The sequence below is a fragment of the Grammomys surdaster genome, unplaced genomic scaffold, assembly GCF_004785775.1.
Source record: "Grammomys surdaster isolate TR1022 unplaced genomic scaffold, NIH_TR_1.0 396, whole genome shotgun sequence".
NCBI lineage: Eukaryota > Metazoa > Chordata > Mammalia > Rodentia > Muridae > Grammomys > Grammomys surdaster.
This window is the reverse complement of record NW_021604815.1, coordinates 550,818-565,533: the sequence shown is the minus strand read 5'-3', so window position 1 is coordinate 565,533 and position 14,716 is coordinate 550,818. Positions and strand designations below refer to the sequence as shown.

Below are 14,716 nucleotides of genomic sequence, written 5' to 3'. Positions count from 1 at the left end.
TAGTGCTGAGTTCCACAAGCTTTGAGGATGATGCACCTTCCTCCTCCCATGCTTCCAGCTCTTAATCTGCTCTCCTCCTTCCTGAGTCTTGTCCCCTCAGTACTGGCTTCTGAGCACCGAATAGCATCGACCTAGGCACCCAGCTTTCTTGGACTCTCTGCTCCTCTGTCCCCACCCCCACCCCCTCCCCCGTACATCCGGGCCCCCTATACTCTCACAGACCACAGGACAAAGCAGAAGGATAATCCCGAGATTTTATTTAATTATGCAAGGGGAGGGTCTGATATTTTTCCAGTCCTGCTGGGTGGTCAGTCTTTGAAGATTGGAAGAAAGCATAAGAGAACACCCCAATGGGAGCTCTGACTGCAGTGCCCTGCACCAACAGCCTCAGACTTGTCTAAGATGTTGATGACCTCAGTCACTCTGATGCTCCCAATGTGCTGAAAATCTGCTAAAAGCTTGTGTGATTCGCGAGCACAGCCCATGATGAGGAAGGTGGTATTGAGATTCCCTGCAAGGAAGGAAGAAGAGTCAGGGATGGCTTCAAGGATCAAGAGCCCTGCTCTCTTCCCAGACACCCCTCACCAACCGGGACACCTGCTCTCTCACCAGAGATTTGGATTCCAGCAACCATACCTGGTCTGACTTGGAATTCATGTGTCTAGCGTCCTGTACACAAATCTTACCTCCAGATCCCACATTCTCTCGGGAGTACCAAAGGCTCTGGAGACTATATACTGCCCATGGACAGTCATTTGATAAAAGCTCTCACCTGCCTGAAATTGTAAGGTGGAACTGTAACACGAGGAAGCAGCAAAGGGGCAATTCTCAGTGGTGACAAAGTTTGGAAGACATTCCTCGTCATGCTTGCCCACGCAAGTTGGACAGCTTTTGGCAGAAGGTAGTGTGGACATGTGTTGGCTGGCCTTGAGTCTCACAAAAGGCTCCAGGTTGGTTAGATTGTTGCAGAGGTAGGACCTGCAGACGCGGCTGTAAGAGGCGACGGACACTCCGGGTGGAGACACGAGGTAGGAGATTTGGGGAGGGTAAGAAAAGGCGGAGCTGCAGCCTTTAAAACTCAACACTCCCTTTCTGGTCCCTGAAGATCAGAGGAGAGAGGTTACAGTCGCTGTAACCCACTCAGGCCGCTCCCCTTCCTAGTCCCTACCTTCCCTGGACTCCCCAGGCCCCAAGACCAGCTTGTGTTGTTCCCATGTCTGCAGACTGTAGCTGCATGGGGCTGAGAAGCCAGGGCTTTCTCTGTCTTCTAGTCCTTCTTGCTGCTCTCGCTCCTGTGACTGCTTCATCCTTCCCTCTTCCCCAGGTTGTCCCTACCCCCGGGGACCTGTCCACTCCCATACAACATTACAGTTACCTGTTCTTCCCAGTAATCCCTAGTCCTCCCTCTCCCTCCTGAATGTCTCCCAAAGCAGTTAAGCTGAAGCTACTGATGTGTCCCCTGTGACTTGCATGCCATCAAGGCACATGAAGTGTTTCACTGTCACACAGTTTTATTGTGTGCGTGTGCTAATGTTACTATCTAAATGATCAGCACGATGCTTTTATGATCAATTTGTACACATATGTGTATGTGCGACCTGTGTGTGTGTAATACCAGTATGTGTGTGTGTGTGTGTATAATCCCAATATCTGTGTGTTTATAATCCCACTGTGTGTGTGTGTGTCTGTGTGTGCACATGTGCATGTTCATGTGTGTATGTAATCCTAGTCCCAGGCATTGGGACTATAGCTAAGAAGGTGGGCGAGCAGGAGCAGGACCAGATGGAGGGGTGTCACCTGTCTCGATGAACACTACGGTCTCCTCGCAGCCCTCTCTCTGATTGCACACCATGCTCCTCAACAGAAGCCACTTCCAGTTATGCAAGGACACGGCTCTGAAGGCGGACGCTGTCGCCTCGTAGCACAGAAGAGCTTCAGTACCTAAAGACACAATGCTTTTCCAGTTATCTGTCTCCCGCCTTCTCTTTTTGTTTATTGGATCTTTAGGGTTTGGGGGGAGGTGTTGTTTTCAATTTTTGTTTTTGTTTTTTCGAGACAGGGTTTCTCTGTGCCGTCCTGGCTGTCCTGGGATTTACTCTGTAGACCAGGCTAGCCTCAAACTCAGAAAACCACCCGCCTCTGCCTCCCAAGTGCTAGGATCAATGACTCATCACGGCTTTCTACGTCACCATCTTAACAACAGCACGCAGATAAGCTTGACCCCTGAAGGGAGCAGATCCACAGCCCACTTTCCACCAGAACACAGTGCAACCTCCCACACACGGCCTTATAGCATACAGCCCTGCAGAACATACAAGGCAGTAAAGAGATGGCTTCTAAGAGGCACAGCAGCTGCAGAGATCCGTGCAGTACCATGGTTCCGTGTCAGGGTCCTGGATGTGACAGGTCACTCTGGAGCCAATTTCAGCTAGAATCTCAGGTTTGGCTCTTGTCAGTGCCTGACTCCTCTGTCCACTTCCCTGTGGGTCACTGTTTCTAAGGAAGAAAATTGACTGTGTCAGCTGCTGTGGTATGGTCTCCCTTGAGACCTTCAACGACACAGGTTTCCCATCTCTGTGGTCTCCCCTTCAACATAATTCATACCCAGCACTATCTGCGTTTCAAAAGACACCTCTCACTCTTCTGCTTCTGGCCATGGTGCTGATCCAAAGACTCACCGTGACACAGGCTGTTCTCCAGCCAAATGCAATAAAATCACAACAGCAAATTGAAAATTAACACTTCAGTGTGAACCAAGCATGATAGATCACACCTGCACACCTGCATCACACCTGCTGACCTACATTTAAGGCCAGCCAGACCAAATGAACAAATTCACTGCATGAGACCCTGTCTCAAATACAAAAAACCAGGGAGAGAGTAGATATGGACATTTTCCTAAATCCCCTTTTTTGACTAAGGAAACTAAAAAGTATTTAGAACTGTAGAACAACAACCATAATGCATATCACTCATGGATAAGGATGCGTATAAAATATGCAAGAAACTAAATATGGTCTAGTTACAGTATTACACCATCAATTTCATGATAATATACCATGGTGCCATATGCCTACAACCCCAACATTTGTAAGGGGTAGACTGGAAGATCAGAAGTTAAAGATCACCTTGAACTCCAATAACAAGTTCAAGGCTAGCCCAGCCTACATGAAACCCTGTGTCAAACATAAACAAAACAACAAAAACTATACAAAACATGCAAACTTATTCAAAGCCAGTGGCCTAAGGAAATACGTAATACTTTAAACCGACAAAATTACGGATCTTCTTTATACCACCAAGAAAAAAAGAGAGCGAAATTTGGCTAAGCTCATGAAGAAGCTATCCTCTCAAGAGTCAAGACTAGGCATTTGAGGAGGTGCTCAAATCTAACCACAGCCTGTGAAGTGCAATTATCTCGCAAACTGTACCATTACACAACTCACAGGCTGACAGCAATCAGTGAGCTGGAAGAGGGGAAGTGTTGGCAGGCGTAAGATAATAAAGACACTTCTGTACACTGTTGTTTGTGGAGTGATTGAAGGATAGACGGAACCCCTGGGAAAAGAGGAATTGGGAGTTCCCATCAGTGTCTAAAGCCTAGTGCAGGGAGAAGTCTAACAATAGTCAAATTAGGTTTATAAATACCCACTACATAAATATAAGGAAAATCTCCACCCTCCAATACATGAGGAGACACCGTTGTGTGATGTGATGGTAAGAGGTTCGCTCACCGCCTCCTAAAACTAAGGGAGCGCACAACCTGCAGGGAGGTACACCACAGAACATCAGGAGTAACTGATGTACACATGCAACCGGGCAGTGGTGGCAAAGGCCTTTAATTTCAGCACTCGGGAGTCAGAGGCAGTTGGATCTCTTAGTTTGAGGCCAGCCTGGTCTATAGAGCAATTTGAGACCTTGTCTCAAAAACAAAACAAAACAAAAAAACAAACAAACAAAAAGAGTTAGAGAGGTGGCTCAGCGATTAAGAGCCCCCGACTGCTCTCCCAGAAGACCCAGGTTCAGTTCCCAGCACCTACACAAAGCTGACCACTTCAGTTTGAGGGATCCAATAACACACACCAAAGCACACGAGATAAAAATAAACAAATAAAAATAAGTAAAAGCCGCGAGGTGGTGGCGCAAGCCTTTAATCTCAGTACTTGGGAGGCAGAGGCAGGCGGATTTCTGAGTTCGAGGCTAGCCTGGTCTACAGAGTGAGTTCCAGGATAGCCAGGGCTACACAGAGAAACCCTGTCTCGGAAAAAAAAAAAAAAAAAAGTAAAGAGGAATAGATGTACACGTGCACGTGGGTTAGCCACAAAAAGAACAGTGCTGTCATTCAATAAGACATCTACCATGTCCACAAAATACTCGTGTACACAAGACACTATACATCTCTGGAGATCACACACGAAATCAGAAGAAACACACTAAACCACCTTAGGGCGACCACCTACTGGAAGCTTAAGGGATGGGGATGCACAGGATTGCGAAATCGTGAAAACCACGGGGCTGCCATGTTGCCAGGCTTAGCGTCCTCCACGCTAAAACAAAGTCATGCTCTCCAAGTCGGGAGAGCTTGTGCCCTGTGACAGCCTCTTCTTACTCACAAAACTCTCCATCCCTCAGGGTCATTGCGAATATTAATAAGATTATTATCGAGCACCAGAAGGCCACCCGCTTAAGCATCCACGTCTCTTGCGCTCCCTCCTCCCGGTGTGAAGCTCAGACTCTCTCCAACCCGCCATTCAGCAATCCCAACACCCCAGGTCGGGCACAAAGCACCTTTCCAGCTCCGGGACACATCCTCTGCATAGCAGCAGTCCAGCCGGAAGTCACTTCTGCCGCCTTCTTTAACCCAGATGTGTGTGGCCAAAGGCAGGCTGGAAAGCCTGCGCTAAACACCAGGCATGGAAGGGGAAACGAAGGAGGCCTAAGCGCCGGGGCCCAGGTTGTGCGCAAGCGCAGTGGGTCTGCGTCAACGCCTGTGGTTCCTGCCGGTGGGGGCGGGGGTGGGGAAGGGCCAGCCTCGCTCTGGCTGAGGTAATTCGACGCCCCATTGGCTGCCTGCTTCCGGAGGGAAGAACAGTCTGGTGAGGTCAAGGCGGGAGGCAACGTGTGTGTGAGACTCAACTCGACGCGCTATTGGCTGGAGCGATTGTTGCCGCGGAGAAGCGGGTGGGAAGGAAAGGGGCGGGCCGACGGGGCACGATCGCGAAGCCGATTGGCTGCGGGAGCGCTGTGCTTGGAGCTCATTGGTCCTTGAGCGAAGGAGCTGGGAGGGGGGGTGCGGAAAAGCCGCTGGAGCCGGCCGTTCCTCTTCGCCACTGTGTCGCCCTTTTCTGTGGGCCTTCTCCCGGCTGACTGTGATTCGGCTCGAGGCTGTGGTAACCACCCGCTGGCGGCATGAACATCATCCCGCCCCTCCTTGCCCCCCCTCTCCTTGGCTGGGTCCCCACCATGGCCTCTCCTTGTTGCCCCCCTCGCGCTGCTCGGCTCTTACCCCCACCCCCACCCCCACCTCCTGAGCGCGGTCCTCGTGCCCAGCCCCCTCCCTGGGACCCTGGAACGGGAGGGGCCACAGGCCCAGCGTTTGGGGGTGATGGATGGCTGATGGAAGGGGGCACCCAAGTAATGGTTGCTTGGGAAGGGACCATGCACGCCATGAACATGGGGTCCAGGGGCGTAAGCCCCACGAGCTGCAGTGGCTACATGGATTTTCAAGATGTCCATGCAGCTGGGTACAAGAAAGTGGGGTCCCGAGAACACCTCTGGCCTACACCAGGACTCCCCGCTTAGCAGGGACGCAGTAGCTATTTGGGAAGGGGGTTTGATTTTTTTTTTTTTAATGGCAGGGTCTCATGTAGCTCAGGACGATCTTTGTCTCCTAGCAGCAACCTTAAACTACTGATCCTCCTGCCTCTACCCCCACAAAACCTGTCATTTTAAGCATGTGCCACCACACTCAGTCAGGTTTTGTTGTTGTTGATTTTCTTTTATTTTTTTTAAGATAGTCAGTTGCCCAGACCGGCCTAGAACTCAACAATAATACACTCCCAACTGCCGGGATTACAGATCTGAGCTAGCATGCATGGTTCACTGAACATTTGTTAAACTGATAGTCTGAATAAAATATCTAGGAAGCCGGTGGTACAGGCCAGTAATGTAATCTCAGTTACCCGGGAGACTGAGGGAGGAGGGTAGCAAGTTCAAGGCCATCAGGGAACACTTACCAAGACCTTGTCTCAAAAGGTCGGGGGCTGGGGAGGTAGCTCAGTGAGGAGCATTTATCTAGCGTGTATTTAAAAGGCTAATTTAGGTTCAATGCCCATTTCTTTACAAAACAAAATCCCCCCTAGTGAAAATGAGATATAAAATCTCTTGAGGATAATATTGTTACTATAGAGTACAAAAACAAAAAGCCAGGCTTTGGCGACAGACACCTTTAACCCCAGCACTCCGGAAGCAGAAGCAAATGGATCTCTGTGAGTTTGAATCCAACCAGATCTCCATAGAGCATTCCAGGCCAGCCAGGGATACACACATAATAGTGAGATCCTGTCGCCAAATATAATTAATGAAAAAATAAACCACAGGGGCTGAGGAGGGGCCTCAGTGGATAAAGCACCTTGAGCACATTTGTGAGTAGCTGAGTTCAGATCCCCATATTAAAGGGTGGGTGCAGTGACATGTGCCTGTGACCCCCACTAGGGGTGGGGAGCTGAGACAGGTAGATCTCTGAAGCTCGTTGGCCAGTCAGTCTAGCTAAAGCCATGAGCTTAGGTTCAGCAAGATGACCCTATCTGAAAAAAATAAATCAAACTGGAGAACAATGGGGGAAACACATCTGATGTCAGCCACTAGACTCCAGACATGCTTACACGCTGTTAAAACACACACCCCAAAGTCACAGTGGTGGCATAGAAAGAGCAGATTGAATGAGATAGCTCCTGTGGGACTTAGAACTGAGGGGCCACATAAAAATGTAAGGACTGGATAAATGCAAGGATACTATGACAGCTGTTGAAGAGAGTCCCTGAAGGCCCTGTCTGTAGAATGGGTGTGAGCACGCTTGAGGGGTCTGGGAGGACAATCGTAGATATGCCCAAGCATGGCAAAGCGGGTAGGTGAGCAAAAGTGAAGGATCTTTGTGTTGAGTGAATACTTAAGAGGGTCTATGAGAAAGGTTGTGGGGTGAAGAGAGGAGAATCCAAGGTGAAAGCCGGGTCCTGAGAGGGCCAAGATGGATGGCTACAGATGTGGCTTCCTTAAAACAGAAGGACTGGGTAGTACAGAGCCCATGTAACTGTCCTGACCCACCACTCCTGTCCCTAGATCCATGGACCCCAATGAAACGCCCGTTCGCCACCACTGTTCTGCTGACTCTTCCCCAGCAGAGGAGGCCAGAGTGCCCCAGAGTACAGAGCTTATTCCCAGGAGACCAGTCAGTCGCTCTCCCACCTGCGCCCGCTGTCGTAACCATGGGGTCACAGCCCATCTCAAGGGGCACAAGCGCCTCTGCCTCTTTCAGGCTTGCGAGTGTCACAAATGTGTCCTCATCCTGTGAGTATATGGTTCAGGGAGAGGAAGAGGGGGACTCTCCTCCAAAAGGCTGACTTTGACTTACAACACCCCCTCTTAGGGAACGTCGGAGAGTCATGGCTGCCCAAGTGGCCTTGCGCAGGCAGCAGGAGGCACAGCTGAAAAGGCACCTGGCTCAGGGACTGATGAAAGGGGCAACCCCTCTGAAAGCTCCCCTCCGTGTCAAGAAGGGAACCATTCGGCCAGGGGTCCCTTGTGAGTGTCTCTGGATAAGACTGGGACAGGGATTTAGATGTAGGAAGATAAGGACAAGCATCCCTGTCCTGAAACTAAATTAGTGCAGACTTGGGCCCCGTGTTTCCTCTCTCTGAGCCTCACCTTCTCCAACTATAAATGTGTTCAAGAGCTGGGCAAGGGTGGTGCACACCTTTAGTTTTACCACTCAGGAGGCAGGGGCAGGCAGATCTCTGAGTCTGAGGCCAGCCTGGTCTACAAATCGAGCTCGAGGACAGACAGGGCTACTCAGACAAACACGTCTTGTGAAACAAAACATGCTCAAGGGGGCTGGGGAGATGGGCCAGCAGTCAAGAGTGTTGTCTGACAAGGAAGCTCACAACCAGATCACTCCAAGCACTGCACACATGTGGTGCACAGACATACATACATAGAGGCAAAGCACTCGTACACATGAATAAGTCAAATTTTATTTTCAAATGTGGGCCAGGGTACACAGCTAAAGGTACACAGCTAAAAAGAGAAAATGGGATGTGGGCATGGCGGTGAGATGGATCAGGGTCAAGGTTCTTGCTATGCAAACCTAGTGACCTGAACTCCATCCTCAGAGCCTACAGAAGGACAGAAGGGTAGAACTGAGCCCCAAAGTTGCCCTTGGCCTCCATGTGCATATCATGGCACCCAAACACAATAATACTTTATTTTAAAAGAAAGAGAGGAGTGGGGCATGGTGGACACGTCCATAATCCCAGCACTGGAGACGGAAGGTGAACTGGAAGCCAACCAAGCTAGACCCCTGTCTAGAGGAGGGCTGTGAAGGAGAAGCAAGCATTAGAACAGGCCTGGCCATGGTAGCATGTGGAGGTGGAAGCAGGAGACTTGTGTTCAAAGCTAGCCTGGCCCTCATGAACAAAAGAATAAACAAGCCAGAGGGAGATGAGCCCTTAGCTGAAATTGTGTTAGGAGAGGAGTCAGGAAACAGGCTCAGTGAATCTCTCCCTGGTTTCTCACAGCTGGAAAGGAGAACATAGCACCCCAGCCTCAGAGTCCCCACGGAGCAGTCCCACTGGTACTAACACCACCTGGGAAGGTAAGAGACCCGAGTCCTGAGGGAACCTCTCCTAGCCTGGCTCGTGCCCCGACTGTTTCCTCTGTGCAATCTGGGTTCCAACAGCAGCCTGACTTGTGATGTGCTCTTCCGCCAGTGGGGGAGCTAAGGTGGGACTTAAGGGCCGCCCGCAGTTGCAGGCCCCACCGTCAGCCGGAGCATGCCCACTTCAGACTTGTCCTCTGCCCTTCCAGGAGAACTATGGGCCACTGCTGCTCAGCCGCCCCCCAGAAGCCTTGCCTTTGCCCTGGACTCCAATGCCTCCTGGGCCTTGGGGCCCTGGACACTGGCTGCCCCCAGGCCTCTCAATGCCGCCTCCAGTGGTGTGCCGCTTGCTGTGCCAAGAACCTGCTGTCCCTCTCCATCCTTTCCCTGGTAAGATGTTAATTCACCTGGCCACCAACCAGCGAGCTGTACCTCCACCCCTACAAATTTGTAGTAAATGTGCAGCTTGGTTTTCGTGTAGGAGCCCTAACAAGTGGAGTGAGGGCTATCTCTGGCTCTGCCGCCTGCCATTGGATCCCCTTCCCCCTACTTAGACTACTACCTGGGTGGGCCTCAATGAGAGAGGATGTGCATAGACCTGCTGGGACTAGATGCCCAAGGGTTTTGGAGGTACCTAAAGAGGCTCACCTCTGAGGAGAAGAGGAAGGAACAATGAGAGGAGGGATTTGTAAGGGTAGGACTGACTGGGAATGGGGGGGGGGGGTGTGATCAGGATGTAAAGTGAATTTAAAAAAAAACAGTTAATTCATCTTTTATTCAACAGATATTTGAATGCTAAGTTGTCACTATATCAGAAAGGGGAGAGAAAAGGGACATGGTTGGGTGGGGAGAGGGAGCACAGTCATGTGACCCTGAGCCCTGTACATCCTGTGTTCTTTTGTCTCCTTAGGCTTTGACCCTGGCACCTCTCTCCGGCTGCCCACTCATGGGACCCTCCCGACCTGCCCAGGATCTCGCTCAGTACTGACGGCTCCGCTTTCTGGAGAGCCCCAAGGACCCCCTAACCTGCCTCACACGTAAGTAGGAACACAAAAGGAAATGTGTTCATGTTGGGTTTATCTTTGTGCTGCCGACCGTAACAGCTAATATAGAAGGAAAAACTTGAGGCCAAGCGTGATGGCGCACACCTGTACTCCTAGAGCTCGGCAGGGAGGACCAGCAAGGTCGGGCTTCAGGTTCTTCTCTAGAAAACAGGAAGGGAGCGGACTAGCAAGCAGGCAGATGTCCTCTGTTTCCTAGCTGAGGCCTTGATGAGGCTTTCCATCTCTCAGAACCTGTTCTAAGTATCAGTAATTTCTAGATGCCACTCATCTCGGGTCTTTATACTAATTAACAACACCTAACACTGGCCTGACCTTGATAGAACAAGAAGGTCACTCTTCTGAAACAGGTACAATAGGACAGGGTTGTCTGGGGACACAGAAAGCCACGTGATAAGGCACAGGTATAGAGCAGACACCGTTAGAGCAAGCTTCCTGAAGGCGTTCTTCCTTGGGGAGCAGGAAGCTGGGCTAGAGACGCAGGCTCAGGGGCAGACAGCAATCTTAGTCCACTGCTCATCTCTCTGCTTTTGAAAAACTAACACCAGTGACTCCCTATAACCTCCACAGTGGCCTAGGAGGGAGAAGCTCACAGACATTTTCATTTTATACAAAGTAAAGTGGCCTAGATAGTGAACAAGACTTACCCACGCCAACAGACTTCTCCAGTTCCCAGATCAGAATGTCCCATCCACTTCCTGTGTCTCTTTCCTTTTTCCAGATGTTCAACTCTGATACTCCAGTCCTGTGGCACCCCAGACTCTCTTCTGCTACAGCCACAGGTTTGGGGAAAGAAGTGGCATCCAGGAGCCTGGGAGGAGGTTTAATCTGTAGAAGGGAAAAGCAGGGATTAAAAGAAGGAAGCACTTGCAGGTGGACAGAAGTGAGATTCCCAGTGTGCTCCTCTCCCTGTCCTTTGCAGGCCCCTGGAGCCTCCTGCCTGGCCTGGACATCTGGCCCCTCAGAGCGGCAGCTGCAGCGGGAGGCAGCTGAGGCCCTTGTAGGCCTGAAAGACTCATCCCAGGCTCCCCGCCTGACCCCCTCTGTCCCCCCTAACCCTGCCTGGATCTCTCTTCTCCACCCCTGTGGCCCACCAGGTAACCTTCCTGAGAAGAGCGGATGAGATAAGTTTGGTTGGGAAATGGTAGCCATCAGAACAAGCAGGGACTAACCAAAATGGGACAAACGCTAGTTGAATGCCCTCAGGTCTGGGCCCCAGAGTTTCTCAGCCAGACCTCTGAGACTGCAGTTGAACGTTGTTCTGTGAGTCACTCCTTACCAGTTTTGTTCTGAATGACAAATGTCCAGTGCCTTGACTTCAGGAAAATGAGGTCCTAGGAAGCAAGAGACTTTCAGGGGCTGGCATAGAGCAAACCTGCAGAGACTGGTCTCCGACCCCAGCTTCCTGCTCAAGTGTGGAAGGAGTGAAGTAGCCAGGGTCTGGACTAGAGGGACTGATGACTGTTTTCCAGGAGCTTCTGTGCTGGTTGGGGAACCTGGAAACCCTCACAAGGCTCAGTGGCGAGCCTGGACAAGATGTGAGGAAGGAGAAAGCTCAGTGGAGCAGAGACGAAGGCTGAGAAGGCCCTGTCCAACGCTGTGTTGGTCTAGAGCCATGAAGCCCAACCCGGGGGCCAGAACCCCTTTGGGGATCAGATGATCCCTTCACACGGGTCGCCTAAGACCATGGGGAAAAACAGAGATTTGCATTACGATTCATAACAGTAGTAAAATTACAAGTTATGTAATAGCAGCGTTTTTTATGGGGGGCGGGGTCACCACAACATGAGGAACTGTATTAAAGGGTTGCAGCGTTAGGAAGGTTAAGAACTGCCGACCTAGAGGATCTGCTGGACCTGGGAAGAGACGAGGCTGGAGGCTTCTGATTATAGAAGCGTCTGGGACAGCAGCTGTACTGAGGGGATCTGGGGGATGTTCTGAGCTAGACAGCACGATTGCTTTGGCGGAGGAACTAGAGGAAGCAAGACTGGAGGCAGGAACACCAGCAGAGTAGGAACACAGGCAGGCTGGGGTTAGGTCAGGAGGATACTGGAGGAGTGAGGGGTCAATGCACTGGATTTGACCTGGACATGCCCCTTCCTGTGTGCCTTCAGCTCCTCCTGGGGGAAGAGGATTCCAGCCTGTTGGCCCACCTCTCCGGCCTGGTCCAGGTTCCTCTGTCTCTCTCCATATTGGGCGTCTGGGATCCATCTCCCTCCTCAGCTAGAAAGCAGAGATGGAGGCTGTCTCACTGGGACAAGGAGACGACAAACTGCAGGCACTGCATATTTGGTATTTTATTTATGAATTTTGCATGGGATTTAATGTAATGCAAGCTTCAGCCCTTTTTTTGTATATAAGCTTTCAGGTTCCTTTTATAGTGTGGGTATTTCCTTGGTTGAAGGTGGATATTCTCGTAGCCCGTTTGAATGCTAAGTCCCCTAATAAAGATAAAGGCAGTTGGGCAGTTTAAGATGACCCATATCTAAATACATTTTTTCATGAGTTTATGCTCTATATATGCCTGTGTTCTTATGTCTGTCTCTGAATGTGAAAATAGAAGGATATGTTCACTTTGTAGGTAGGTTTCTGTAAGCAAGAAATAAACCTTTGCCATTTAAGCCAACAAGAGTTTATTATCAGCGTGACTAGTCTATCCTAAGTGACAGAAAGGACTGTCATCTACTTAAGAACTTCCACAAAGCTGAATATGTTGGCTCATTCCTATCACGTGCTTTGTACCTGATCTATCCAGAGAGCCACAAATTAAAATGCCTACACTGGGGTCAAATAGACCATCACAGGACTGAAGATGGCCAGCTTGGGGCTGGGAAACAGATGGCGTGCCTTACCTACGGGCAGCCTTCTCTGGCCTATCTGACTGCTCCAAGAGCAAACGTGGGCTCAGTGTTGCCACTTCCTCTGATTTTTCAAGAGAAATCTAGAAACTGGGTTTCTATGTTCAACATCTTATAATAATTTTCAAACATTGGTACAGCCTTCTTTAAATGTTTTATTGGCCAAATAACATAGCTTCAGATCAACTTTGGCCAATACAACACTAATTTGATTCTAATCTAACATGACATTTTCCAGATGGGAAGTCTTAAGTCAATCAGGACAGAACCCAAGTTAGTCTTTATTCTTAGTTAGGAGTCTTTCCTAACAGAGAGGGTTCATTGTGTTTTTAAAGTCTGTTAGAGGATCTAGGGCTGTAGTACAGTGGCACAGTGCCTGCCTGGAGTGCCGGGGATCTAAGTTCAACACTCAGCATGCCACACAAAGTATAAACCAGAAAATACAAGACTCAATCAAGGATTAGAGAGAATATTTTCCATTTGTTGAGTACCTCCAGCCCCAACACCAACTCTGTATGCAGTCTATGCTAAAAGAGGGAAAGTGGTTGGCCCAAATTTTCTAGTAACCAGTCAGAAGGATTCCTCCTTGTTGTCAAGCCTTCGTAAAGCATGAAATGAACGCACTGAGGCTACAGGAACGCTCAGGCAGATAGAAGCACTTCTCACAAACGTGTCTCCCCTTTCCTACCAAGGTTGTTATGTACTGGGTTTGGTTGGTGTTCTATTGCTGTGATAAACATCATGACCAAAGCAACTTGAAGAGAAGAGGGTCTGTTTGACTGACATGCCCCGACCACAGTCAGTCACTGGAGAGAGGCAAGGCAGAGCCCTAGAAGAAGGAACTGATGCAGGGGCACTAGAGGGCACTGCCTCCTGACTTGTTCAGGATTTTCTCAGCCTGCTTTCTTACACAGCTTAGGACTATCTGCCCAGGGTTGGCATCAACACAGTGGGCTGGGCTCTCCCACCTCAGTCATTAATCAAGAAATTGCTCCACAGACTTGCCTGCCGGCGAGCCTGATTAAAAACATCTTCTGAATTGAGGGCTTCTTCCCAGATGATTGGAGTTTGTGTCAAGTTGACAAACTAACTAGCACAATTGATCCTTTGTCAACTTCACACACACACATACACAAACACATCCATACACACATTTACACACATATATTCACACACAAACACATACATACACACACACACACAAACATACAAAAACACACCACTATTTAACAATTTCCTTTCTTGGTTATCCTCAAGATCCCATGTTAATATTAGTATCACAATATAAAACACAGTCCTTTTGTGTATGTGCGTGTGTGTTTTTGGTTTGTTTTTTGTTTGTTTTTGGGGGGTTGTTGTTTTTGTTTTGTTTTGTTTGTTTTGTTTTTGATACAGGGTTTCTCTGTGTAGTCCTGGCTGTCCTAGAACTCAATCTATAGACCAAGCTGATTTTGAACTCCAAGATCTACCTGCCTCTGCCTCCCAAGTGCTGGGATTAAAGGTGTGCACCACCCCATACACTCACAGTACGACTTTTTTTGTTTTGTTTTATTTGGTTTGGTTTTGGTTTTGGTTTTTCGAGATAGGGTTTCTCTGTGTAGCCCTGGCTGTTCTGGAACTCACTCTGTAGACCAGGCTAGCCTCAAACTCTCGAACTCAGAAATCCGCCTGCCTCTGCCTCCAAAGTGCTGGGATTAAAGGCGTGCGCCACCACTGCCCGGCTACAGTGCAACTTTTTAAAGAGCTTTTTTGTTCTTGTTTACTGCATGGATCCTTTGCCTGCATGTATTTCTGTGCTTTGCCTGCATATATTTCTGTGCTTTGCCTGCATGTATTTCTGTGCTTTGCCTGCATGTATTTCTGTGCTTTGCCTGCATATATTTCTGTGCTTTGCCTGCATGTATTTCTGTGCTTTGCCTGCATGT

At 49.5% G+C, this 14,716-nt stretch overlaps 2 protein-coding genes across 2 annotated transcripts; one reads left to right on the top strand and one right to left on the bottom strand.

The window, feature by feature from the left end:
* Nucleotides 1-240: 240 nt before the first annotated feature.
* Nucleotides 241-2,376, bottom strand: Lypd4 (LY6/PLAUR domain containing 4). The gene is made up of 4 exons (XM_028781283.1): nucleotides 2,316-2,376; nucleotides 1,798-1,941; nucleotides 773-1,099; nucleotides 241-511 (listed from the first exon to the last, which is right to left on the bottom strand). The coding sequence occupies exons 1-4, from the start codon at nucleotides 2,374-2,376 to the stop codon at nucleotides 309-311; spliced, it is 735 nt and encodes a 244-aa protein (XP_028637116.1). The 3' UTR covers nucleotides 241-308.
* A 2,888-nt stretch (nucleotides 2,377-5,264) lies between these two features.
* On the top strand, nucleotides 5,265-12,554 carry Dmrtc2 (DMRT like family C2). Its single transcript, XM_028781348.1, has 9 exons — nucleotides 5,265-5,390; nucleotides 7,339-7,566; nucleotides 7,646-7,800; nucleotides 8,793-8,869; nucleotides 9,082-9,262; nucleotides 9,783-9,909; nucleotides 10,655-10,715; nucleotides 10,856-11,030; nucleotides 12,048-12,554. Exons 2-9 carry the CDS (start codon nucleotides 7,343-7,345, stop codon nucleotides 12,158-12,160), a joined length of 1,113 nt encoding a protein of 370 aa, XP_028637181.1. The 5' UTR covers nucleotides 5,265-5,390; nucleotides 7,339-7,342; the 3' UTR covers nucleotides 12,161-12,554.
* The last annotated feature ends 2,162 nt before the right edge of the window (nucleotides 12,555-14,716 follow it).

Coding starts and splice junctions, on each gene's coding strand:
- Lypd4 (XM_028781283.1), bottom strand. CDS start 2,376: ATGGTACTGCACGGATCTCTGCAGCTGCTGTGCCTCTTAGAAGCCATC. Junction 1,942..2,315: donor AGCCATCTCTTTACTGCCTT/GTATGTTCTGCA, acceptor TTGTGTCTTTAG/GTACTGAAGCTCTTCTGTGC. Junction 1,100..1,797: donor CGTAGTGTTCATCGAGACAG/GTGACACCCCTC, acceptor TCTGATCTTCAG/GGACCAGAAAGGGAGTGTTG.
- Dmrtc2 (XM_028781348.1), top strand. CDS start 7,343: ATGGACCCCAATGAAACGCCCGTTCGCCACCACTGTTCTGCTGACTCT. Junction 7,801..8,792: donor CATTCGGCCAGGGGTCCCTT/GTGAGTGTCTCT, acceptor GGTTTCTCACAG/CTGGAAAGGAGAACATAGCA. Junction 8,870..9,081: donor TACTAACACCACCTGGGAAG/GTAAGAGACCCG, acceptor CTGCCCTTCCAG/GAGAACTATGGGCCACTGCT.